This window comes from Nannobrachium achirus (genome assembly GCF_963921795.1).
Source record: "Nannobrachium achirus genome assembly, chromosome: 10".
NCBI lineage: Eukaryota > Metazoa > Chordata > Actinopteri > Myctophiformes > Myctophidae > Nannobrachium > Nannobrachium achirus.
The window spans coordinates 25,898,330-25,925,875 of NC_137819.1; the positions used below are offsets into that span (position 1 = coordinate 25,898,330).

Genomic DNA, 27,546 nt, shown 5'->3' on the forward strand with positions numbered 1-27,546 from the left:
ATTTTAAGTTAAAAAGAAAAAAACAACAACAATAAAGTCTATGTAATGTTAACCCGTTAAAACCGTAAAAGCATCTGTCATTGTAGATGTTAGCTATGTACAGTATTTAGCAACATTTTCTGATAACTCTTAGGATTTAGAAGACCAGATATACAATTGCTCACAGGGCAGTCACAAAACAACATTTTTGGATGGGGTCCCACGGCCAAAAACATATCATTTTGAGGGTTCTTGACACTAAAAGGTTTAGAACTACTGATTTAGAAGGCATTTGTAGAATCAGCCTCAGGTTAAGTTGTACCCTACCTTTAGAGGAGTGCTTCACCCCCAAAATAACCTTTGTTCTGCCAGTTACTCATGCCGTGATGCCTTGAATTCACGGAGATGTTTTGTTTTTCTCAAATGCCTCCACAGTGCAGCAACTGAGAAAATACTTGATGAATTGAAGTTAATAAGGGATCAACTTTAACAACAGCAAAACTATTATCCGTGGGGGAAAAAAAATGTTGGTTTGTGTTGAAACTCACATGCACACCCAGGTTCGTGCACAAGACTGTTCGTGCGTGAGAAATGTTTTAAATAGTATCTCAAGTCTGACACATGCTTTGGAGTACTGACTGAGCATATGACACTTGGATTATACTGAGATTTTATAAGCTGATTCTTTGATAGGAGTTTCACAGTTGTTAAACTTTGCTGTTGGCCTCCTATTAACTTCAATTCATCAAGTACTTTCTCAGTATGTGGACTCTCTCGCATGCCTCGTTCACCAGGGAGGCATGCGAGAAAAGAACCACAATGAATGAAAGAAAAGAGGAAATGAGGTGAAAAATTGTGTATTTCATATCGATCTTTTATATGGTGCAGGCTTTTGTTCAGCCAGACTAGAGTCTAGACTAGACAAGACAATATTGACATTGTAATGACACAATTGCGCTACTTATGCTCGTAGCTAAACTGTGTCAATGTGATTACTGTAGCTACCGATTGATCGTTTGCTTTAGTCCATTCAAACCGGCTTCAAAATGCCATAGAGAAAGTAGCAGAGCACCTGAAAAAGTTAATCTTAGATACTCAGTAATTCAAGTTCAATGTTTGAGAAAATAAAACACTGCAAACTATCACTTTCACAAACTATCACAACACGTCACCTGCCAGTTCATTTTGACTACAAGTCCTTTCACATGTGTGGATCGTGGCAAGAAGGTGAAGTGGGCAGCCACTGACTTACCGTGCGAATGTCAGGTAGGGATTTTTAGCACAGTTTGAGACTCAGATTAGCATAACTTTATTTTGCAAAAGAGATACTTGGGGCAGTTTGGATCCGACGCACGTATGAGAGCTTTAGGAAAGCTCACTGAAATGAGCACTTACCAGCCAAAAGCTGGAGGATATAAAATCTGTTAATACACACGGAATGTGCACATACTCATTTGCTTTGACGTAGCTACACCAGAGGCACGTACATACATCATTTTACACGCACTCACGCACGTGCACACACAAGCACACGCACACACACAAAAAGTAGGAGCCTGCTTACCAGATGAGTTCACTGATGACACTAGACAAGAGCAATAGGCCCAATCACAGATGACGATTAGACAGCTTACAGAAGAGAAGTGGAGGACCTGGCCCTCAACATCGACGAGACCCAAGAGCTGATCGAGCCAGGCAAAGAGCGCACCCTCCCATCTAAATCGATCGTTGCCGCAGTGGAGAGTTTGAGCGACTTGAAATTCCACATCACCGAGAAGTGAGGAGCAGTGGTGTAAAGTAACTAAGTACATTTACAAGTACAATTTTGAGGTATTTGTACTTTACTTGAGTATTTCCAATTTCCAATACTTTTACTTCTACTCCACTACATCTTAGATCCAAATATTGTACTTTTACTCCACTACATTTAATTGAAAACTTTAGTTACTAGTTACTTTGCAAATATAAAATTGTAGATCTGCTATTTTCAAACATTATTGTACTTCTACTTTTGGCACTTTAAGTACATTTTGATGCCAATACTTTCATACTTTTACTCAAGTAGGCCTACTTTTACTTGTAACAGAGTATTTCTACATTGCAGTATTGATACTTTTACTTAAGTAAAACATTTGAGTACTTTTTCCACCACTGGCGAGGAGGGAGGCTCAGGCACAGCTATCACCTCAGGCGACTAAAGAAGTTGGTATGGGCCGCAAGGTCACACAGACCTTCTACAGAGAGGTACCAGCGAGAGCGTCCTCACTGCATCACTGCCTGGTGTGGGAATTATGGGAACTGTACCGAACTTAGCAGAAAGGCAAAGATTGTGCAGACTACCAAGAGAATCAGAGGATGTGAGCTTCCATAAATCCAAGACATATAAGACTGAAATTGTGTCAGCAATGCTCGCAGACTTATCAAAGATCGCAGCCATCCCATTCCAACCCAGGGCACGGACTGTTTCAGATTCTAACAAGTGGCCAAGAACCAAGGGCAGTATAGCTTCTTCTTCCGAGCAATCAAGCAAAGACAAATTAAGCATATTATTATTACCAGTAAGACGCACTTAAGAGGGAGAAGCGACATAAAGGAGGGAGAGAGATAGAGAGAGAGAGAGATAGAGAGAGAATTGAATTGAGAGAGAGAGAGAGAGAGAGAGAGAGAGAGAGAGAGACTAACAGACCGACGGACAGACAGACGAGGGCAGAGAGAGGGAGAGGGGGGATTGGATTGGATTGAATTGAATTGAATTGAATTGAATTGAATTGAATTGAATTGAATTGAATTGAATTGAATTGAATTGAATTGGAGAGAAAGATACAGAGAGAAAGAGAGAGAGAGAGAGAGAGAGAGAGAGAGAGAGAGAGAGAGAGAGAGAGAGAGAGAGAGAGAGAGAGAGAGAGAGAAATAATAATAAACAGCAACGCTACGTAGGGGCAGGATCTCTCCCCAGTAGTCTGTCTGTGTTGATTCATGAGTTCTGCCCAGAGACAAGATGGAACAATAAAGAAACCTTGAAGCTTGAACCTTGTTCCTGTGTGTTACGGCCTCCAAGTGTAATAGCTCACTATCAGGTGAAAAGAAGCTGCTGGTGACTCCATTGGTGACATCCAACTGGAGACGTGCTTGTCTACACCCTCCCTTAGACCAGGGGTTTTCAACCTTTTTCATTTCAAGGTCCATTATTTATTCTGCATTTGAGCCACGGACCACCATTTGATGAGCTTTAACCTCTCAGACGCAACACTTAGAATATTTTTAATATTGTTGGAGAAGGTTTTGTCCACAATTCCATGCTGCATTGAAGCGGTGCCACAGGAGAGATAACAACAAATCACAATTACAAATCTTCTACTTTGTGTAGACTTGTATTAAGGGATGCAACGTTTAACAATAATTTAACTCTTGAGAGCGTAAAACAAAACTAAATAATTTGGTTTCATTTTACACTCTCAAGAGTTTAAAGGAGCTATAGTCAACTTTTTCATTGTAGGGCCGACACTTTGTTTACATCCTAGTCTATAGACTAGAATGTAAACAAATGTCGGTCTGACAATGGCCAAAATGATTATTTTATCATTATTTTACGCTTTTTGTGGTCATTTTTGAATAGGAACACATATATGAAGCTTATTTTTTTATAAAATATTTTCGAAACATTATTTTTATTTTAGCATCCGTTTTTCAAGAAAAAGTTGACTATAGCTCCTTTAAGATCTGTAAGGGTTACCAACTCTCCATCATTTAGCTGGGGACCACCTGTAACCCCCTCACTGGTGGTACCCGGACCACTGGTTGAAAACCACTGCCTTAGACCAACAGGTGGGGGTTGGCAGTGACAGGGTTGTAGTTCATTGAATTGGCTAATGACTATCCTAAATTGGGAGGAAATTGATGGGGAAAAGGAAGAGGGAGATTAAAAAAGATATGCTTTCAAATGAAAAAAACTAAGCCAATTAGACTCTAGCTTAGATATGGTGACTATAGCAACCACTGCTAGCAAGATTCACCAGACATTTCCAGACATTTCTAATTAGCTCTTTCTTTCTTTCTTTCTTTCTTTCTTTCCTTCCTTCCTTCCTTCCTTCCTTCCTTCCTTCCTTCCTTCCTTCCTTCCTTCCTTCCTTCCTTCCTTCCTTCCTTCCTTCCTTCCTTCCTTCCTTCCTTCCTTCCTTCCTTCCTTCCTTCCTTCCTTCCTTCCTTCCTTCCTTCCTTCCTTCTGTATCAGCTTGTGTCTGTCTGTATGTGCGTGTACTGCACTGTATGTCACGCGTGCGTGTGTGCGTGCGTGCGTGTGTGTGTGCATTCTCAGAGTTAAACTCAGGCCAGCTCATTACAACTTAGAGAGGGACCAAGCAACAAGAAATGTTCTAGAGGGGTCATCAATAATATTGCCAAAATACAGTCGAGGTTGAACTAGGATTTTAAACTGAAAAGAATATTTCAAATGACTAAATTTCCAGAACCATTTTCAACGCATGCCATGAATGACACTATAGTGTTGCGTTATGGGGCTAAATAACCCATGAGAGCATTCTTTCTTACTTTTTCCTTGTCAGGCTACAATGAACAGATGTAATTAAGAGAGATTTTTTCTCGCTCTCTGCTAGTCAGTCTGTTAATCTCCCCTCTAGCTATAAGGGACAGCGTTTTCATCTCAAGGTGCGTGCATGCGTATACGTGCGTTTGTGTCAGCATGCCTGTAAAAAGTGATGTGAGGAGTTTATTAATCCCAGTGAAAACATGCCAGATGTTGTTGTTGCTGATGGGATGCTGGGGGGAGGGTGGTCTGCGGTGAAAAAACGCACAGTTTCACCCCAGCATCTTCCAGGAGCTTTGTGACAAAGCTGCAAAAAAACAACTACAATAACAACGAGTTGCTGGGGGTTCCCAGCTAAATGATAGTTAGGAACCAAATGGACCCTTATGGGTATGTTACTCAGAGAGTGTACAAATGGAACAAAATATTTGGTTCCATTTGTGCACTCTCCGTGTTAAATTAATATTGATTTTACAATAAAAAATTGGGGTCTCAGAGATTAAATGGGCGTCCGTAGCCTAACGCAAAGCCACACTGGGGGTCCTTGAAATTAAAACGATTGGGAATCACTGCTCGAGCCGTACAAATCTTCTCTTATATGGGGGTCCCTGGCATATATTTTCAAATGGAGGTCCACGAGCCAATAAGTGATCAATTTGGAGGTCCTTGACATGAAAAAGCATGAGAACCACTGCACTGGAACTGTTGGATACGACCCGCCTTCCTCAACTTGGTTTACCAGTTGGTGCTCATATATTTGCCAGCCTGCACCACCACAGGCCCAGAGGCCTGTGCACAGACAGCACTGTTATCAGGGGGAGGAAGAACAAAACACTTGGCTGGGATTTAGTTGTGAGGCAGCTACCAGCGCCAGCCACCGTATCGGGGGCGGCGCGATGCTATCTGTGAGCACTGCAAACACACTGATAACTGGCAGGGCCAGGGCTTTCAGTGGCCGCACCTGTGCTCGTTACCGCACGCCACACAGCGAAGCCCAGCAGGGTTAATTTAGCCACTTGTAACTCGTTTGCGAATGATTTGGTACACGCTCACACGAGTTATAATAACACACCTCCGTCTGAGTGGGTCCTACGGTGGGCATAGCGAAATAGACACTCAAATTAGCATAGCTCCGCCCCGTGTGTGAGGCCTGTCAAACCCAGTGTCATATAAATAGAGAGAGTTATGACACTTACGTCGAATCCCATTGTAAGCGTGGAAAGCGGATGTGACGTCACTATTTAGCGTACTGGAGCCTGGTGATATTCCTGCTGCTCTTCAGCCTCGTCCACCTCCATTGTAACCGAGGCGCTTTCACTCGCTGGTAAGTAGACTAAATCACGTCTTTTCCCCCTTTTAACTCATTCACGGGCCTCTCCAAGTTAATTTAAGTCCATTTTAAAGTCAATAAAGTAAATAATTTAAAAGTCAATGAAGTCAAATTTCTTACATTAAACATGAACTAGAGCCGATTACGTCAAATAATAATGTTGCCTACCTTGGAGAGGCCCGTGAATGCGTTAAAAGGGTGAAAAAGACGTGATTTAGTTTACTTACCAGCGAGTGAAATACAATGGAGGTGAACGGGGCTGAGGCTTGTTAAGAATTAAACCAGGATCCAGCGACGCCACTTCCGGTCTGCGGCGAGATCAAAGCGTGACACCACTCTCCATACATTGCTCTGGTCAAACCCTGGTATACAAGGACGTAGGCTCAAAAATGTGGATCTGTTTTTTCAGCCATGCAAGTGTGGCGGAGAGAGTCGCAGCCCCAGCCTGAAGCCTCAAAAGTCTAGTATCTGCTCTCGTTCCATAGGGATGTCCCTTTGGAGTGATGGTTAAGATATTGGACTTTCACGCGGGAGACCCGGGTTCGAAACCGGGTGGGGAAGTTCGGATCACCTCCGTTACACATGGTGCCGCTCCGGTCTTTGTCTGCTGTGACGAGGGCTTAACTACAGTTGTGATGTGAACAAATAAATAAAACATACAGACACACATACGCGCGCAGGCGCACACACACAGCCCCAAACTCATTATGCAGTTGCAAAACACTCTCATTTTCATTTCCGATTCTCTGCTGTAATTTGGCGTTTTGTCACAGTGCATTATTGCTTTTTCACTTCAGACAATAAGACCTCCTTCCTGTGTTTTTGCCCTCCCATTTTCCTCTTGCCATCTCCACCATTCTCTACTCTCTCTAGTCCAGGGGTCTTCAACAGGGGGCCCGAGACCCCTAGGGGGTCCTCAGAGTTACTACAGGGGGTCCTCCAAATCTTTGTGTGATAGAAGCTTTTTTTCTCCTTTTCAATATTCACCACTTGAACCCTATAGCGTCCATATTCTGAGAACTTTAGCCAAAAATAGCTTGTAGATCGGCTATTTTTGGCAAAGAGGTTTGGTGTAGAGGGGAAAAAGAGCAGACAAAGTACAGAGTGAAAGGTCAAGTTTATTAAGTATTGACAGTTCAAGTGGTTAAATATCTGCAAATTTAGATAAACACAAAATACACTGATGATTGTGCTGTCAAACGATGAAATTAAACTATATGGTATCTATGGGTTGTGGGGGGCCCCTGCTTCATCTCTCTCTCGACTAAGGGGTCCTTGGCCCGAAAAGGTTGAAGACCCCTGCTCTAGTCCTTTTGTTTTACTATTTTTCTGCATTGTAGCTCAAATATACTGTATGCTGAGCAGGATGTGTCCCCTAACAACCAAGTAGCCTGTTACTAGTATGAACCCATCCCTCTGGGTTATGGGAACTAAGCAGTCCCTTCCTGGTTATGGGATGGATGACACACGGCCATCGCTTCAGGTCATGGGGAATGGTGTCACACTTGTAAACATATACCTCGTTGCAAGTTGTTTTTACTGATGAAAAGCAGAAACATAATCGCTGTGCATGGTTTCAATACACCTACTGTACAGTAAATTGCCCCAACATTTCGGACACGAAGAGGAAGTGGAGGAACTGGCACACGTTCAAGGGAAAAAGTGGTTCTTGCCACCGGCAAGGTTCACCGCGGCAGAGTAATTTAGCCCGGTATCTCTGTCGGGTTCCAAGGCCTCTGTCTAGGTCTCAGCCCTCTGAAACATTCATCTCTCCACACACACACACACACACACACACCACCCTTATAGTCCTCCCGCTCCCCAGTCAGACTGTCTGTCTATCTGTCTGTCTGTCTGTCTGTCTGTGAGACTGCATTTGCATGCATTTGTGTTGACTGTCCTACGAACAGGCTTTCACAGTGCATTAGAGCACACGCAAACGCACACACGCACGCACGCACGCACGCACGCACGCACGCACGCACGCACCCCACACACACACACACACACACACACACACACACACACACACACACACACACACACACACACACACACACACACACACACACACACACACACACACACAAAATGAATATCCATCTCATAGTCTTTGTGTGAGGTTACAGCAAAGCAGTGCTTCAGGTTTGCGTTTGTGTGTGCGTGTGCGTGTGTGTGAGGGGGAGAGAGAGCACGGAAGAATGGATGTTTTGCACGCTCAAGGACATTTTTTTAACAAATCAGCATCAACTTAATAGGAAAACACACACAGATGCATTCACTTACAGTAAAAGCGCTGTTACACACGCACACACGTGCACGCACGCGCACACACACACACACACACACACACACACACACACACACACACACACACACACACACACACACGCGCACACACACACACACACACACACACACACACACACACGCACGTTACACCACAAAATCCCTTCAGCTCGGCAGTGGTATTGAACCTAGCTGACTTTTCCATTGAAAATAGCTCACCTCACTGCTGACTGTCCCTGACAGTCTTCCAAAGAGGCTATACTGTACCAAATATTAATAATAAAATAAGAATATATATTTCCAAGCTCCCTTTAATATCCAACATCCTTGAGGAACAGTGTGTTCAAAGAAACCACACAGTGTGGCTGAAGACAATTTAACTGAAATCACAAACCTGGTTCATCAACACTGATGGTACAAACAAAGCACTCAGCCCCAGTACTTGGCTTAGGGTTACCAATACTGCTAAAAATGACTCAACTACTGTGTACTGTACAAGTGAAAGTTGCTCTGCCAAATTTGTATATCAGTTAATGTAATTGAGCACTTGCTTTTAAAAGTATTACAAAGTGTATGCTTTAAAAAAAAATACTTAATTATTCAGAAGTACAAATTACAGTACATTTATAGCAGACCTACAGGCTCACAACGCATCACAATGTGACACATTGTGAACTGGTAGATCTGCTATTTTCAATGTAATATAGCGCGGTACTTTTCCCCTGCCTAGAAATGAAACGTAGAAAGAGTAAAACGTGCAATATTTGTCTCATGAAATGCAGAGGAGTGAGACTGTGGTATAGAAGTTACTCCCCAACTTGCTGAGCAGTGGCTGTGCATTGTGGAGGAAAGGTATGTAATGGAGAGATTTACACATACTGTAGACTCAGGATACAGGAGGAGCTGTTTCTTGAAAAATGGGAGAAATGGACTGAATACACGACCCGGAAGAATGACACCACAGAGGATTGAAATGGACTGTAAAATGATGATGAAAATTATGTAAAATGTTGACCTTGTAAATATGTGCACATGTGACAAAATAAAAAAATATGTTTAAAATAAAAGAAATGCAGAGGAGTGAAAGTCAAGTACGGGCACTCAAAACATGTAAAAAGAGAAGGAGGATCCGAGCACTCAAAAAATAAAAAGGAGGGGAACGGACGTAAAAGCAGTGTACTTTATTTCAAGTCATAATAAAAGCCAACATGTTTCGACCCTCTCGGGGTCTTCATCAGGGCATATATGAAGCAAACAGACAAACAGAAGTCATTATATACAGAGGGCTGCAGAGTAGCAGAGACCTAGTCAATCAGCACTTAGGACACACACTCAGAATTGCACATGTGTGTGTGTGAGCAGCACACAAGGTAATTACATAGGAGGGACATTGAATGGAGCAATCAGTCAATTAGCCAATAAGACTAAAGAGAACAAAAAAATATAATATATACATAACAAAATACCAGTAACAAAAAAGCAAACTTAAAGCAAAGAAAAGTATAATAGCAAAAAAGTTTAGAGAAAACACATAAAGTCTATATCCTCATTTAGACCTGGAGGGCACAATGCATCTAGGGAGTGGATCCAAAATGTTTCTCTCTGGTTTAGTTTTCTGAGCCGATCTCCGCCTCTGGTTAGCGGTTTTATCTGCTCAAGACCAATGATGCGCAGTAAACCATCATTGCTGTTGTGCATTTCTTTAAAATGTCTTGCTATTGGATATACCATGTTGTTTGTGCGAATAGCATACTTATGCTCAGCTAGACGGTCCCTAAGGCGACGTTTGGTTCTTCCCACATAGAACACACCAGGGCAGGTGCATGTTAACCTGTAGATGACATGAGTAGTGCTGCAGTTAATGAAGTCATTAATCTTATACATTTTATTAGTCTTTAAGTCCATAAAAGTTTTAGTTTGTTCAACATTGGAACAATGTGGACAATGCATACATTTATAGCAGCCTATTGGTCTTTTAAGCCAAGAATCGCTTTTGGGGGGAGGTAAAAAGTTATTGACTAATTTGTCCCTTAAAGTCGGAGCCCTTTTAAAAGAAACCACTGGAGGTTCAGGGAAGACCTGTCTAACTCAAAACATGTACTTTAAGTACAGCACTCAAGCAAATGTAATGTGTCCGCCGCTGCTCGTTCGTCACCGCGAATTATGTGCTTGTGCGGTGCTGACGGCGGTGGCGGTCGGAGGGTTCGCTTGGTCCCATTACTTGACCTCGGCCCTGCTGTATGACACCATCCATCACGTCACCGTGCTTTCAGCAGGATGGCGGTTCCGGGACTAACTGGAAACGCTGGGCTTCTGTAGGTGACCGTGTTCCGAGCGGCTAGAAGCCGCTGACGCGGGGGGGGGACGCTATATCAGTGTGACGCTGGTCTCTTTGCACGTGCTTCCACTGTGACAGATAACACTGGTGTAAAGTAACTAGGTAGATTTACTTACTGAACTTAAGTACTTACTGAACTTGTTGTACAAGTACAATGTTGAGGTATCTGTACTATTTCCAATTTCCAATACTTGTACTTCTACTCCACTACATCCCGGATCCCAATATTTTACTGCACTACGCGTATTTGAAAACTTTTGTTACTAGTTACTTTGTAGATTTCGATTATTATTACAAAACATACAGTACCATTTGAAAATAGCTGATCTACAAGCTCACAATGAGTCGCGATGCGAAGCATTGTGAGCTTGTAGATCAGCTATTTTCAAAAGATTTCATACATTTGAGAACTTGTGAAATGGGACAATCTGCATAATGCGTACTTTCTACTTTTGCTACATTAACCCTTTTAGTGCCTATCCCGAACTAGTTCGGGATATTCGGGATCAAAAACAATTTTTTATTTGCTATTTTACTTACCCCGAGCTGCTTGGAGCAACGTGGGTGGTCCCGGCTCGCCCAGCGCTCACCAACGAGAGACGCTAGATGCTCCGACGATTTATTCCATTGAAAATGGTTTAAAATAAAGTTTAGACCCCCCCCCAATGTTCACCAAATGTTCATTGTAGGCGGCGCGACGTATTCCAGGGTGCCTATCCCGAACATGTCCGGGATATTTAATAAAATGAATTATTTTATCGGAGGCCTCAACGAAGCCCCGGTCTAGACGTCCATCCTTGGCCGGGACTTAGACTCGGCCATCCACGGGCCGTATTCGCGCTAACGGCCGAATCGCGCCGCCCACTCCAATAATAAATCACATCTTTAGACAGGATTTTCTCCGGATTGTGTCCCCAGACCCAATGAGAAAGTTTTTTGCGGCTGAAATAGCTTTAGATCGGGCTTCTAAATGGGTTAGCATTTTGGCTACGTGTCAGCTAGCTTCCTCCTCTGGACACCCATAGGATTGACCGGAGTGAAAACACAGGCCAGTTGGGAGAGGGTCGACGAAAGCTATAAAGAAGGTCAATGGAGACATTTCTGGCACTCTAGCACCCCTTGTGGCCGGATGGCACTGTATGAGTTAAGTACATTTTGATACCAATACTTTTGTACTTTTACTCAAGTAAATTTTGAATACAGGACTTTTACTTGTAAGACTGCCCTCAGACCAAAATACCTACGAGAGTGGAATCCGCGTTCCGCCAATGCATTTCAATGAGCGTGAAGCGGTTTCATGCCAGTAGAGGATTTCTGCAAAAAACGCTCCCTTATCATTGAAATGCATTGGCGGAACGCGGATTCCACTCTCATAGGTATTTTGGCAATACGCCAATGCATCTCATTGAAATGCATTGGCGGATTCCACTCTAGGTATTTTGGTGTGAGGGCACCCTAACCGCGTGTTTATACATTGCAGTACTGATATTTTTACTTAAGTAAAACATTTGAGTACTTTTCCCACCACTGCAGATAACTCAGGGTAAGGGATGTGTTGTTAGTCACCGCTCTGCGGAAGAAGGCGAAGACAAAACTGTCCGTCCTTCAAACTGTTTATCCAACCACTATTGATGAAAGGATGCCACACTTCTTTAGATGACAGATAAAGGTATTTTGTGTACTGTGGTTGTATTCTATTCATACCATATTTACAGGATGAGGCACATAGTCAAGCAACTATGGTGAACAGGAGCTTGTGTTTTCACTGACACAGATTCTCTCTCTCTCTCTCTCTCTCTCTCTCTCTCTCTCTCTCTCTCTCTCTCTCTCTCTCGCTCTCTCTCTCTCTCTCTCTCGCTCTGTTATATTGCTGAAAGCAATCCATTCCGAGCCATTTGATTGGCTGACTGAATAATTGATGCAAAGCTATTACGGCCGGTATGAACGCCTCTGGCTATTCGTAAGCATTGACACACGCGTGTGTTTGTGCATGAGTGCGCGTGCGCGCAGGTGTATTAGTAGCTTAGCTCTTCTTAGCTTTCCCAATGGAGTGACTACTGTGACTGAGACATTGCTAACGCTAATCCAACACTGACAGGTTGGCCTTTCCTCCTCCATCCTTCCCCCGTTTCCTCTCTCCTACACCTCCCCCCATAATATACAGACATAGAAAGGTAGACGCCTCCTTCGACTCTGATGCATGTGCATCGAGGGACTAAGGGAATCACGTGTGCATTGCTTCCACGTGCGTCACACATAGGGAAGTTGCTAGGCCAATCAGAGGTAGGTGGGGGCGGGTCTTTACGTACGCAGCCTGTAAGAACAGCTGAGCCGCGCAACATCGTAACTGGCTCTGTTGAATTGAATTGTAGTCCTTGGATAAGTCCCGGAAAAGTCGCGCTGTGATTGGCCAGTAGTCACTTTGACTGACAGCGTTCCCTTAGTTTTTCCAGGATGTCCAGACTACAACTGTTGCACGTCGCTCCAATGAACTGCAGAGGCGAACGAGGCATCTAGCTCTTTATATCTGTGCCTGCCCCCCCTTCAGTCATCTTCATTAAGCCTTTAAGTAAACGTCCAAGCTGCATTTCGAAAGGCTCCCATTTGAAAATGTCTGTTATTATTGTTATTAGCATTACTAGGAACTCCACTATGCAAGTAGGGCTATGACCAGGGCAGGAATTTCAGGGAGGCCATGAAGGCCATGGCCGCTGTTGCCCCTCAGTTTGGCCTTGTGCCCCTCAATACAATGGCATGACCTGAGGCCACAGTGGCCTTGATGCCCCAGGTGACTGTACCACTTTCTCCTTTCTGTCTCTTTCTTGTCAATATATAGACACCGGTGTCTCTTTCTTGTCATGTAGACAACAGTGTCTTTCGTTGAGATTCTCAGCTCTATCTTTATCCATGCCTTACCCCTTATCGCTATAAACTTCTTTGCCTTTTTTCTCTTTACTATTTTGAAAAACATTTTTAAATACTTCAAATAGACGATTTACGTGAGCTTGGAACCAGGTAGGATGTGTAAATGACGTCAAACTTCGCAGCTCTATTAACACTGACATTAAGCAAATTAATTCTCACTGTTCTCACAGTCTCTAATTATCTTGTGTGCTTTGTAAAGTTCAAAGCCATCATTTGGAAAAAGTAGAAAGTGAAGAAGGTAAGGAAGTAGACAAAAGTTCAGAAATTGCCATAGAAATAATAACAATAATTACACTTGACTTTTAAAGCAATTTTGAAAAATGGGTTATGAATTGCTCCATCTACGCCTTCTCCCTCTCAGCTTTCGTACTTACTATCTTTTTTTTTTTTTTTTTTTTTTTTTTTTACTTCAGTCTACATTTCAAAATCATCCTTCACCCTTAAATTCAATTAATTATTTCAATGGACTAAACTTTGTTTTATTTGATGGCCTTCCTGCCCTAGCATTTGGCCTTTGTGCCCTAAAAGAATTGACACCACCAAAGGCCAAATGGCCGTGCCCCTAAAACAATGAAATTCTAGGCCTGGCTATGACCATTTTGTGCAATATTTCTGTTACCTGATGTACTCATTGTACCAGTTGTGAGCTCCATCGCATTTTGCTTTGCACTGCCGCTTCCACTCACTTCCTTCAGAGCTCTCGTACTTTCCGTTTCGTTGCCAGTGTTGGGACTAATGTGTTAAGCAAGCCTTGCCGAGCCCTGAGGCCCACAGGGCAGGAGCCTATCTCCTGTTTTCTTGATGTACAAGTATTGGACAGGACACAGGAACACTAATGTCTTACTGCAACGCAACTACTTTTTGCGGTAACTAGTTAACTCGGACGGCATCCGAGTTATGCCCAGCAGGACGCACAGACATACATATAAACATTTATGAATTAATAGATTGTCATGTATCCGTGAACAAAATGATTATTTCATCACTGTCACCACCATCTGCAAACAACAAACAGCATAGACATAGAACTCTCTCAAGGTAAACCATAGCCACCCACTACATGTAAGGCCATCTAAAACCTAAACTCCAATGAGGACATTCCAACCCAAAGATATACATTCACTGCTTACATGATATAGACAAATATACACAGAAACTATCCCACGTCCACAAACAGCAAACACACAGGCCATCTACCACCAGCTACCCCAAAATACTAATATACTAATATAGTACAGAAATCTGCACAGTCTGTGCACAGACTGCACACACACACACACACACACACACACACACACACACACACACACACACACACACACACACACACACACACACACACACACACACACACACACACACACACACACACACACACACACACACACACAAAAAGCCTTACTTGTCTGCTTCACTTTCTCAAACATAACATGCAGGGGCTCTGTCAGTCTGTCTCTGTCTCTCTCTCTCACACACGCACGTACGCACGTACGCACGAACGCACGTACGCACGCACGCGCGCGCACGCACACACACACACACACACACAAACACACACACACACACACACACACACACACGCGAAGAGTTTCATTCTGAAATGCTATAAGTCCAGTTTGGGTCTAACATGGCTAACTCGTGTTTAAAATAAGCGTTGGATAATTGAAGTTGGACTAGGTGTTTGACTATTTGCCACTTTATAAAGTAGACCGCCATCATGTTATGTGAGCAGGACTCTCCCTCTCTCTTAGGTAGGACCCCATTTTAGAATGAATCTCAAAAAGAATCTCTAGAAAGAATCTCTAGAAAGAATCTCTAAAAACACACACACACACACACACACACACACACACACACACACACACACACACACACACACACACACACACACACACACACACACACACACACACACACACACACACACAGACAGACAGTGCGTACCTCTACAGATGGGAGCGGGGAAGTCCCACACGGCCGTGTTCCCGGCGTTGGTGACGCAGGTGAGCGTGGCGTGGCCGTCCAGCACGTAGCCAGGGACGCAGCTGTATTGCACGCGGTCGCCCACGGCGAAGCGGCCGGCCCCGGTGAGCACCGCCTTGGGTGGAACCCCCGGGTTGCCACACGATGTGCTGTGGAGCTCTGTGGAGAGCAAGAGGGGGAGGGAGAGAGAGAGAGAGAGAGAGAGAGAGAGAGAGAGAGAGAGAGAGAGAGAGAGAGAGGGGAGAAATTCAAGCATTCAATGTTAAATTTGGTGGTATTTTGAGTCGTTTTTGGTGTTGGTGGAAGCTAGGGCATTCACGAATAGTGATTTTTAGTATTCGAATTATTCAACCTCAAAGTATCCGAATAGTCGAATATTCGACAGGACTGGCCAAACTGTCAAATATTAAGTAAGCAAGAGGCGAACATTGTGAAAATAGCAGATCTACAAACGCGAGGCGTTGTGAGCATGTAGATCGGCTATTTTCACAATATTTATCTGCGGAACAGAGTCAAAATAAATGTAATATCTACAATTCCAAGTGCTTGTCAGGGTGGGGGTCCCCAGTTCAAATATGTTTATTTTGGGGGTCACAGCCTAAAAAGGTTTGAGAACCCCTGGTATAGAGCCTTAACAAATTCATCCACCAGGGGCATTGACAACTCATTCTTATGACTTCCTATCTCGCCAAGCTTTATAAACTATATATTTTTTAAAGAGAAAAAAAAATACGCGAATATTCAACTTCGGTGAACAACGTCGAATAGTGACTTTGCTATTCGAATATTCAAATATTTGGTGAATGCCCTAGCCTAGTGGAAGCAGATGCAAAATAGACAGTCCCTGTTACGTGCTCAGAGTAAAGAATACACCATGCCGCAGTAGCTCAGGAGGTAGAGGCGCTTGTGAATCGGAAAAGGTTCCCGGGGTTGATGGCACGCTAACCCTGTGTTACTGTCAAAGTAACACAGCTGATGAGCAGGTTGGTGCCTTGCAAGGTTTCCTCTGCCATCGGTGTGTGAATGTGTGTGTGAATGGGTTTGTGTAATGCACGTTGTAAAGAGCTTTGGATAAAGGCGCTATATAAATGCACCATTTGCCATTTTACCATGCAGCAAAATCCTCAATGTAATACTCTAGACTACGGTCAAGGCCATGGGGCCATTCAGACTTTGTGCACACACCTCTGCAGTTTGTCCGTGACCGTCCTAAATCTGGCATTAAATGCCATATCGCGGCTCGCTTGTGATGCCATGGGACAAAATATGACCCGGTGCAAGAACGGGTGGTTCATCCTGGGCCCACTTTAAAAGAGAGTTCAAATAAGTTAAGCGCCTAACAAAGTTTACCTAACAGACAGTCACCACCATGCCATGGGTGCTGCAGAGTTTGCCAAGTTTTGTCCTTTTTGTCATTGTGGTCGTGAATAAACACTCATTTCTGTTGCTCAAGCACCATGCCTCTGTACTAATTTCCAGCCACTAATTGGACCAGCCTAACAAAAAGCATACATTCATAATCCTCCAGATTCCATCTATACTTCACCCTCAGATCTGAAGTGGTTGTGTAAAGTCAGTCCTTCACTTGTCAAGTCAAGTCAGAATAAATAGGCTCAGCATCCTTCATCGTATGAAAAATTGCAAAACTAGATCTACAAGCTCACAACACATGTGCGGTTAGCTTGTAGATCTGATATTTTCTCTACAGTATAAAACTTTGTTTTTTTTATTACTATTGGTTTAAAGCCAAGGTGCAGAAGGTGATATTTTCAGTTTGTTAAAGAGCCGGATCATCAGGGAGGTCCCTGCTATAACACACACATACTGCAGTTTGAATCAATTTTTTTATTTAGACTACCTTTTAATGTATACAAAGAAAACATATGAAATATTTTGAAATTGAGTTATAGTGATCCTCGTAAATGTTTGGTTGCATAGAGGAGATACTGTAAGTACTGTATCGTGTGTCCGTGGAGAGCAGTAAAAGCAGACAATTACAAATGATGAAGATTATGTGCGGGTGAGTAATGTGAAATGTAATTCTATCTTTTGTTATATGATTTATATAATAGTTTTATTGGGAGAATGACAATATGGAACCATTCCCCATGCCTGCCTCTCTCACACTCAGGAAGTATAGGGAGATTTTTCATCTATATCAGTTGGACAGAACAAAAGAGTCTTAAGGTGACACAAAAGATTCAGATTTTGTTTTTGTTCTAAAACCATAGAGAGAAGAGCTATCAATGTCTTGACGTTTCTGACTGATGAAGGAAGATGGTAGAGGAGTTGAGTAGAGATGAATTGAATATGAGAGTTCACATGTTAAAGATGTTGGTGTTGTATATATGTCCGTCTAAGCAAGTGATACCTCACTTTGTAGCTTTGTTCCTCTACCGCACTGCTTCCCAAACAGTGGATGGGGACCCATTTGTGGGTCAGGGACCAATTCTATGGGTCACGACTCAAGTAAAAATCCAATTTTCTTTTTCTACATTTTTTTTTTAATATAATAAAAAAAGATTATACATTTTAAACACACAAACAAATCTAAGAAATTCCATAAATAAAAAATAATAATTAAGAAGTGGTGAAAATAGTCCATCTACAAGCGCACAATGCGGCGGGAAGCATCGCGTTGTGGATCGGGTTGTAGATCATCTATGTTCACTCGCTTTGGTCCCAGGCAAACGTCCAATCTCTCTTTTGGGTCTCGACCTGAAATGTTTTGGAACCACTGCTCTACTGTACTTTCAAACCAAATTATACAACAATTTCTATACACTCTCAAGAGAAAATTACACTGAGGTTTCTACTGTGCACGGTTCAAAACAGCTCACCAATGTTTCTTTCTTTCTTTTTCCTTTTTTTTTCCTTTTTATTATGACGGCAAGCGGATTGCCTTTCCAGCTCTGGATATAAAGAGGGATTGTATACAGCTTAATGGTTAACCCCATCATTCCCACTAGACTCATTCAGAGAGCCCTGCGAGTATTGAAGCAAGTCACTCTGACACACTTATTATTTTAATATGCACACACGCACGCACGCACGCACGCACGCACGCACGCACGCACACACACACACACACACACACACACACACACACACACACACACACACACACACACACACACACACACACACACACACACACACACACACACACACACACACACACACACACACACACACACACACACACACACAGAGTGTATTACTGGCCATAAACCAGCAAGGAGATGGGAGAGGAGGGACTAAGTCTGGTCTTATTGTTTCAGCGTGATTGATACAACTATGAAACTATAGTGACACACAGAGAGGAAGAAGAGCGAGAGAGTCTCCTAAACTCCAGTCTTATTATCCCTGTGTGATGGATAGAACTATGAAACTAGTCAGACAGAGAGAGAGAGAGAGAGAGAGAGAGAGAGAGAGAGAAGGGGGGGGGGGGGTGAAAAAGAGAGTGAGAGAAGTCACACACAGAGAGAGGTGTACAAACAAGTAAGCAACTGACACTCTGTCTCTCTTTTTTTTTATCCTACGATTTTGTAACCCATTTTTCACCCGGTGTCAATTATCTAACGTAATCCTGGGCGCTACACTCCCTCTGCAAACCTGGGGAGACAACGGACTGACCTCATGCTTCCTTCTATGCATGAGGAGTCCAAGTTGCTTCTATTCACCAGACAGGGGGGGAGTTTCCCAAGTTGGACGTAGCGCGTGGAAGGAACACGTTATTCCAAGTTCCAACCAGTTCCTTTCCCCTCCATCAGGCACCCCGGCTGGCCAGGGGGAGGCAGTATAGAGACCAGGATTACTGCATGTTTTTTGTGAGGGTGCCTACCCTAGGAGACACGGGAAGAACACGCGAACTCCACACAGAAAGACCCTTTGCCAACCCCGCCTAGGGTCATATACTGATGACGCGGAGGAGAGAACACGCCCCCAGCGCCCCCAGTGGGAATCTAACACAGGACCTTCTGTGAGGCGACAGCGCTACTGACTGTGCCACCGTGCCTTTAGACACCCTGAAATGGAGAGAGCATCTCCAAGTGCTTCACTTCCTCACAATGTGACGTATGCACATTCATCTTCAAACGGGGTGGGGGTTGGGGTGGTGCACATCCACCCTAACTACAAAACATGATTATCTTTGACTCTGGCCAGGGATTACATTTAACATCAAGACTCAAGAGATGAAATAGACCATTTGATGGACTGATCACTGGAGCGGCTGGCCGATTGATATATTTGGTTAATGACTTCATTGTGTTGGTCTCTCTCCCTCTCTCTGTGGCAGACTCATAGATTCATCAAAAGGGTACTTTGACACTTTGAATTATAGCAGCTTGTTCACTCGTGAGACTATTGTCACAAATTGCCGAGGACACATTTCTCAATTTGACCTGTGGCTCCGTTTCCATTGTCCACCGAAAGTAGGGCACAAGTTTGTGGTCTTTGCAAAACGTATAGGCACTTTATATATACCGTATATGCTGTGGAAAAGAGAGGACTTTGACGCAGCCGTTTCTGTGCATTTAAGTGTATGGACTATACTCCTTTGTACGATAGAGTCTTGTGCTCAAAATTGCTGCGGAGCTTGAACGGTAGATATGCTTAAAGAATCCACAATTCAGTGGAAAGAAGCAGCATTCCAAAATAAAAGTGCAAGACAGGACTCTGTTTACCATTTTAATCTGACACGTCTGACAACGACAAGTTGAAATATCTGCTATTTGCGGCGCAAGACGGCGTTGTACAACAAAGTATAAATCTGATTTATATTGTTCTCAGAATCTGAATAAGATTTATTTCTCCCGGACATATACGATAATGCAGCATCTCCATCCACCATCCTGGAGATGATGCGACAAGACTCCAGGGTTAGGGGACATTTCCCGGGATTGTCAACCCTTTATCTCATTCTGTGCCAAAGACGTCAATAGAAGTTTGTGGGGGTTTTCATAAGTTAGCGAAGAGCTTCATCTAGTGAAAAAACGAAATCAGTCACAGTCCCACAGGAAAACAGGAGGTGACGTCATTTCAACATGAGATCACTGTCCGCTTCCTGTAAAACAAATTAGCGGAAATGCCTATATCTCAGCTCCGGTGTTTCCATTGCATCTTTGGGCAAGACACAATGTATTCAACGCTCATAACTAGAGAATCGAAGGTCGAACTAACTTTTTTCCCCTGCGGAAGCACAGAGATAACCTCTGTCTTTACCAACGACCGGAGAATCGATCGTAACTGTAGTCACTACTTGAAAAGGTAAGAAAAACTGAAAACTGAATGGACTTTTTTATGAATTTGCAGTAAATGAGTTAACCACCCACACCATACCCATTCACTTTCTTTCAATAAACAAGCCGCTATTGATCTTGACATTGCGGTTCTCTGACTCGGTTAAAGTGCAATTAGCGAGAACAGGAATTTTATGCGTGCCGCCATGCTGGAAACCATGCAGCACTTATAGTCTTAAGGGCTGTCCACGCCAACAATGTGAAAGCTGTAAAGATATGAAGACAATGAATGGTGCCTCCACACAGAGGAATGAGGGCGAGACCTTGTAAATTGTGATGGACATTGATTGGATGCCAGCGTTTCTATTGTTCATCAAATTGTTCAGAAAGTGTCTCCAATGCTGCGTTGTGGCCTTTTGACGGAGCATCCGTTCTTGGGGCATGTCAAAATGTTTTCTTGAATGTGTTTTTATTTCAAATGTACAGACATGCCTTTCCAACTCTTCAGGCTTTATTGCTCTTTTCCTGAAAATGTCCTGCAAATGCATTCTTTCCTTGTTTTGCCTTTCTAATTTTTATAGAGAATGGAGCGTATTCTTGCAGAAATTCGCAAATGTCAAGAAACCACTCCATTCACCCTATTCACGCCCGCCCACTCAGCAACTTCCTGGTGCTGACGTCACGCTTTGAAGGGGAAGCCCTGCTAAAAGCCCATAGAGTTAACACAGAAATCGCAAATTTAATGCAATTTCCGAACAGTAAAGTATAAAATACGGCTAGCATGATCAAGAACACAAGATAGTAAAAGGCACAAAGCATTATAATTTACTTTACCGTTCAAAAAAATGATTTGTTTGCTTTAAGTCCAGTTGATTTATGTGCTAACTCTATGGGCTTTTAGCAGGGTTTCCCCTTCAAAGCTGACGTCAGCACCAGGAAGTTGCTGAGCAATTTGCTGAGTGGGCGGGGCGTGAATAGAGTCCATTCCCATTGAAAAGCAGAATCCACCTTCATACGTAGACTTAAACTTTGAAGTCAGGAAAGGTCACACAAATAGCAAATATAGCTGATCTACAAGCTCAATGTTCTGCAAATCCTCTGAAAATCTACTGTCTTGACAAAGGCAGGGCATGTGAAGTTTTGAAATGGCACAAATGTAGCTACAATTGCAGCTATTTTTCATATTGATCATAAGACAACGTATAGGGCTTGCATGGTTAAGGTCCCCGTGGATGGTAGATCCAAGGAACTTGAACTTCTAGGAAAACAGTGTATAGAATGGAGGAAAATCGTTTTGCTAAAGACCCTGATAACATACACGCACGCACGCACGCACGCGCACACACACACACACACACACACACACACACACACACACAGGGTCATCCATCACCATAGAGACCGTCCGTGCTGTGCTGTGATTGGCTGTGAAACTACAACCTGTCAGCCTATCGATTTGTCCGGCCACAGTGTCAGGATGTTTGCTGTTAACTCTGCTGTTACACACACGCGCACGCACGCACGCCCGCACACGCACGCACGCACGCACGCACGCACGCACGCACGCACGCACGCACGCACGCACACACACACACACACACACACACACACACACACACACACACACACACACACACACACACACACACACACACACACACACACACACACACACACACACACACACACACACACACACACACACACACACACTATTTACTCCTCTCTGTCCTCCATTTCATCTTGGCTCCTCCCTCCATCTGCTTCTCCTCCCTCGTCCATCCCTTTCCTGTCGCTTACTCCCGTGTTCCTCGTGTGTTTTTATTCATCTCTCCCTCTCTTTTCTCTCTCTCTTCCGAAGTCTTCCCATCCACTGCCCCTCCCTCGCCCTCTGCTGTGAACAACTTTGATCACACGCCAGCGCCTTGCCCGACTCTCTCTCTCTCGTCCCATTCCTCCCTTCCAGGGGCGTCACACGGGGGGGAAAAGTGGGACTGAGTTACCAGGGCCCAAGGTGGAGGGGCTTGGAATTATTTTATACTTTAGATATTGAAAAATAGCAGATATACAAGCTCGAGCTGCGAGCTTGTAGATCTGCAATTTTTGAATAGTCGTGAAAATGTGTGCACATGTTTGAATATGTATTTTTTTTCAGCAAATATGTGTAACTCAAACTGTGCTTCTGGGGGGTCCCTGGAACTAAATATTTTGAGGTGGGGGTCCGTGGCCAAATATATGTTGGGGGTCCTTCACATGAAAAACTTTGAGCACCACTGACATAGAAACATAGGTTTAAAAGAAAAAAAAAACTTGTTCACAATTTTTCAAAAATAGCAGATCTACAAGCTCGCTGTATATCTGCTATTTTTCACTAGTTAAATAGTCCCCCCAGGAATCCGCGATTCCGCGATCGCAGAAATTTTCGCGGAATTCGCGACCACCCGCGGATTTCTCGGCCGTTCGCGGACTTTTCTGACGTCCGCGGAATAGCGGTCGCGAGTGGCAGCAGAGCGGCGGGAGTAGTCATTACTACTATTATAAAACAATGTGTACATGGTCTGGCAAGTGGCCACTTCATACAGAGCCTGGGGAATAGCTTAGCTTCCCTCCTGCTAGTTGCACTGACGCTGTATTGGTCCGGTCCCACATTCGTTCCTGACAGAAACTGTGTCCTGAACTATAGTTCCTCTCTGCCTCTATAATGGTCCTGGCAATAACAATGCTAATGCAGAAGAGAATAAATAAATATTACACCCATACTAGGTAGTAGGTAGGCTATCCTCTAAAATGTGGTTACTATGGGCATTGGTTAATTTGCATGACAATATAGTCTTTGCAACAGAAAGTAATTATTAAAAACAATAACAATTAAAAAAATAATAGATTTAATATTAGATTTTTATTCTCAAAAATGATTATTTGATTATTCTAACCACTAATTACAATTAATTGTAGCTATTTCATGAAGGGTTTTACTTGATTATTAGAACTATATCATTTTTAGCTTGATAACTGGTCATTTTAGGTTGTTTATTAATGTCCGCGGAATCAAGAATTGTTCACCACAGAATTCCGCAGAATCAGGATTGTTCTCCGCGGAATCAAGATTTTTTCTCCGCGGATTCCTGGGGGGACTAGTTAAAGCACAAAATAACGCATAATAATGCGTTCCCAGTCTAAAGGGATTAAACCCCCCCCCCCCCCTATAAAGAACATTCATGGGGGGGGGGCCCGCAGTGAATGCTTGTACCCAGGGCCCAGAATTTGATGTGACACCCCTGCTCCCTTCAGTCTCCATCCCCTTCATTACACTGGTTTAATACAGGGCCAGTGGCTACAACATGCTCTTTACTGCTGCTCACCACCAGTCTCTCTCTCCCTCTCTCTCTCTCCCCAGTTTACCATAACCATGATTTCTCTCCCGGTTGCTTCATTACAAGCCGCTGCTTTATGGGCCATCTGTAGAGCTATCTACATCTGTCACTCACACACACACACACGCACGCGCACGCACACGCACACGACACACACACACACACACACACACACACACACACACACACACACACAGTAGAATATGTACAGTATATTCGCAGAAGCGCGCGCCGCGCGCGCACGCACACACACACACACACAAATGCAGAGCCATTTACCTGGGTTTTATATCTCCCTAGATAAGCAATTATGGTGGAGTCCAGGTATAGAAAGGAGGGGAAGAGAGAGAGAGAGAGAGAGAGAGAGAGAGAGAGAGAGAGAGAGAGAGAGAGTGTTGGGGTCTGCCATGTCTCCAGTATTTTAGTGAGACAGATAACACAGGAGGCTGGAGGCCTGTATGGAACCAATGAGAGACACTGAGAGAAAGTGGTAGAAAGGTAGTTAGCAGAGACAGAGAGAGACAGAGAGAGAGAGGGTGAGAGACAGAGGGATGGAGAGAACACAAGAGAGACAGTGAAAGAAGCAACGAGGGACATTGAGAGGCGCGTCTGTCGTAGGTAGCTTTTTATTTATTTATTTTTTTTACCCCATGCATGCACCATCAGCAATATGTAATAAAAGTCCGAACAAGGTTTATATCAGAATCCAGCAGGGGCTGTATAAAACCTAGCATTTGTTACAAGAAGTTGCTGTCATATTTCTTCTTGTAACTACTCTTGGAAGGAAGAAATGGCGACGCATACCCCTCCCCGGTGAAGTGGCTGGGTGCGGGGCGGCTACACATAAACTTGAGGTGTTTTGCGTCAGAGCACGTGTTTTCAAAGTGGGGAACACCAGGAGGCGCCACAACGGTTTGAAAATAGAGAAATTGTAAATCTATAAGCTCACCACACACAGAGGTTAAAGAATCGAGGGATTAGGATAGTACAGTAGATGTGACATATCACTCTGTCATACAAGCAATGACCTGCAGTTTCACCGTAGACTCTGTGTGTGCGTGCGTGCATGCGTGCGTGCGTGCGTGCGTGCGTGCGTGCGTGCGTGCGTGCGTGAGGGAGAGGATAGGCAGGTGGAAAGAGAGAGATACGGGGAGAGAGAAAGCCAGAGAGAGAACATGACGCTGCATCACAGGTCTCTTGCCTGACATTTCTGTGCTCCTCTAACCTCCACTTCTACCAGAAGTTCAAGTCAGTCCGCCATGTTTGATGGTCATGCCAAGCTCTCTTAGCGGACGGTCAGACAGTGTCTCTCTCAAGGCACGGTCTGACAGCATCTGATCACGAGCTGATGCGGCAGATGCGCCCATTTCTGTCCTATTTTGCAGGGCTTTGAGCAGCTGGTGGGTATTGCCAACAAAGTGCCGGTTTTCCCGGGTGAGTAGTTCGTTTGACTAGCACTATTTTTAGAGGAATGCATGCACGCGACCTGAAAACATATGCAGGTGCAATATTATATATTATGCATGCGTTGCAATAAATAAGAAATACCTTGACAAAATATGGAAACATTGCATTACATCATGATGTATTAACCATTCTAAAACGGCTAGTTCCATTCCTTGATTCTGATTGGCTGGTTTCCCTTTAATTGCTGTGGTATGTGAGACTATAACCCACACCTTTAATCAGTTTATATCAAACCCAGGTGCGTTATTTCTTTCCACAGTGTTGTGAAGCTAGACTAGAGAACTTGATTGCAAGTAACAGGTGTGTTGTTTCTGCAGCCTGGCCGGGAACTACTTTCTTGTAGCTGGGGACTACTTTCTTATAGTGAATTATTAGTGACATAGAACAGTTTTAATTGGTACATGTCTATGATTTGCCATATTGTAACCTTTTTAGAAAAGCAATAAGCCAAGCGAGGCTTGTGGTTACCTGTATTTTACACCGGCTGAGAGGGTACGCCTCTCAGCCGGTGTAAAATACCAGGTAACCACTCACCTCTTGTGGCTTATTGCTTCATTAATCACTTGACCCCATCCCTATTCTGCAGGGCACATTTGCCAAAAAAAAGGCTGATAACGTCGCGACACGACACGTTGTCAGGTTGTAGAATGGCTATTTTTGAGAGTTGGTGGAAGAGGGAAAAAGAGTGCACCAAGTACCAAGAGGCAACTCATGTCAAGTTTAGAGGGTTTAAGAGTGAATTACTTAAATATTATGAATGACAAATTCATATTAGAAGGGTGCAATTTGTGACAAAGCACAGAGGTGACTGTACTTGTGTTTGTTTAGCCTACATTGGTAAATAGCATGTGAAACTAGGACTAATCAAACTGCTTCAAATAAAACAACTTGCTTCTAATTTATTTGGGATACTTTTGTTGGACTGCTTCTACTAGACAGCTCACAAGGCTAGCTCCACGGATGGGGGAAATCCTTCCTTCCAACTGTAAACAGGCCATTCATCAAAAAATAAAGATGTTTACATTTATTGAAAAACATATTAAATCTGTACGGACGTGAGTCTGTCTTGCATTCACACTGCATTCACATTGCATGAATCATTGAAGGAAAACTACTGAAGACACTCCTCGCGAGACCTGATATACTTCAACCTGCAGCGGTATTGCACACCGAGAACAGCTGACATACAAGCTCAAGTCGTGTCGCAGATGTGACCGTTGTGAGCTTGGAGGTCTGCTGTTCTCTGCCCTTCTCTGAGCGCAACAACTTGGCACGGTGGAACATAAATTAGGTTTCAGGGGATATAGCTGCGCGATCAAGCAGGCTCTGGTGCTGAGATCGTAAGCAGCTAGTGCTCCCTCTGTGACTGGAGGGGGAAACGCTATAATTATTTACACACAGCATACAGTAAACCAAGGTACAGTTGTGGACAAAAGTATTGGCACCCTTGCATTTGTTTAAAAACAGTACACAATTTATTTTTCGGAAATTGGCAAATGAAAACATATTTTGACATCAACATACTGTATGTACTTATTTGGTTTGCAGAGGAACACAACAAAAAAACTGGAATACATACCAAATCCTAACTCATTCCAAAAAAAACACCCTTTTAGATTTGCAAAATGCTTGAACTTCAAGCAGGCTATTCACCTGGAACTCACCTGCGGCGAGTCAACGATTTAGTAATGATTTGTGTAATGAGCTAGGATTTGGTATTTATTCCAGTTTTTTGTTGTGTTCCTTTGCAAACCAAATTTGAAAACATAATGTTGATGCCAAAATATTTTCATTTGCCAAGTTTCTGGAAGAAATTGTGTGTTTTTAGAAACAAATGCAAGGGTGCCAATACATTTTTCCACAACTGTATATATTTCAAGAGGGAGAGATCACAGTAAAGCAGGGGTCTTCAACATAGGGTCCTCAGAGTTACTACAGGGGGGCTGCCAAATCTGTGTGTGATAGGAACATGTTTTTTTAAATTGATCACTTTAACCCTAGCATCCCTATTCTTAGTGGAACATCTGGGAGGCGTTGTGAGCTTGTAGATCTGCTATTTCTTGGCACAGAGGTTT

General features: G+C 43.5%; 1 protein-coding gene across 1 annotated transcript in view; it reads right to left on the bottom strand.

The window, feature by feature from the left end:
• Positions 1-27,546, bottom strand: part of csmd3b (CUB and Sushi multiple domains 3b) — a gene marked incomplete at both ends in the record, with an annotated part of 797,030 nt that overhangs the window by 473,653 nt on the left and 295,831 nt on the right. The window contains 1 exon segment of the mRNA XM_080735998.1: positions 15,349-15,546. Coding sequence (XP_080592124.1) covers positions 15,349-15,546 — 198 coding nt within the window.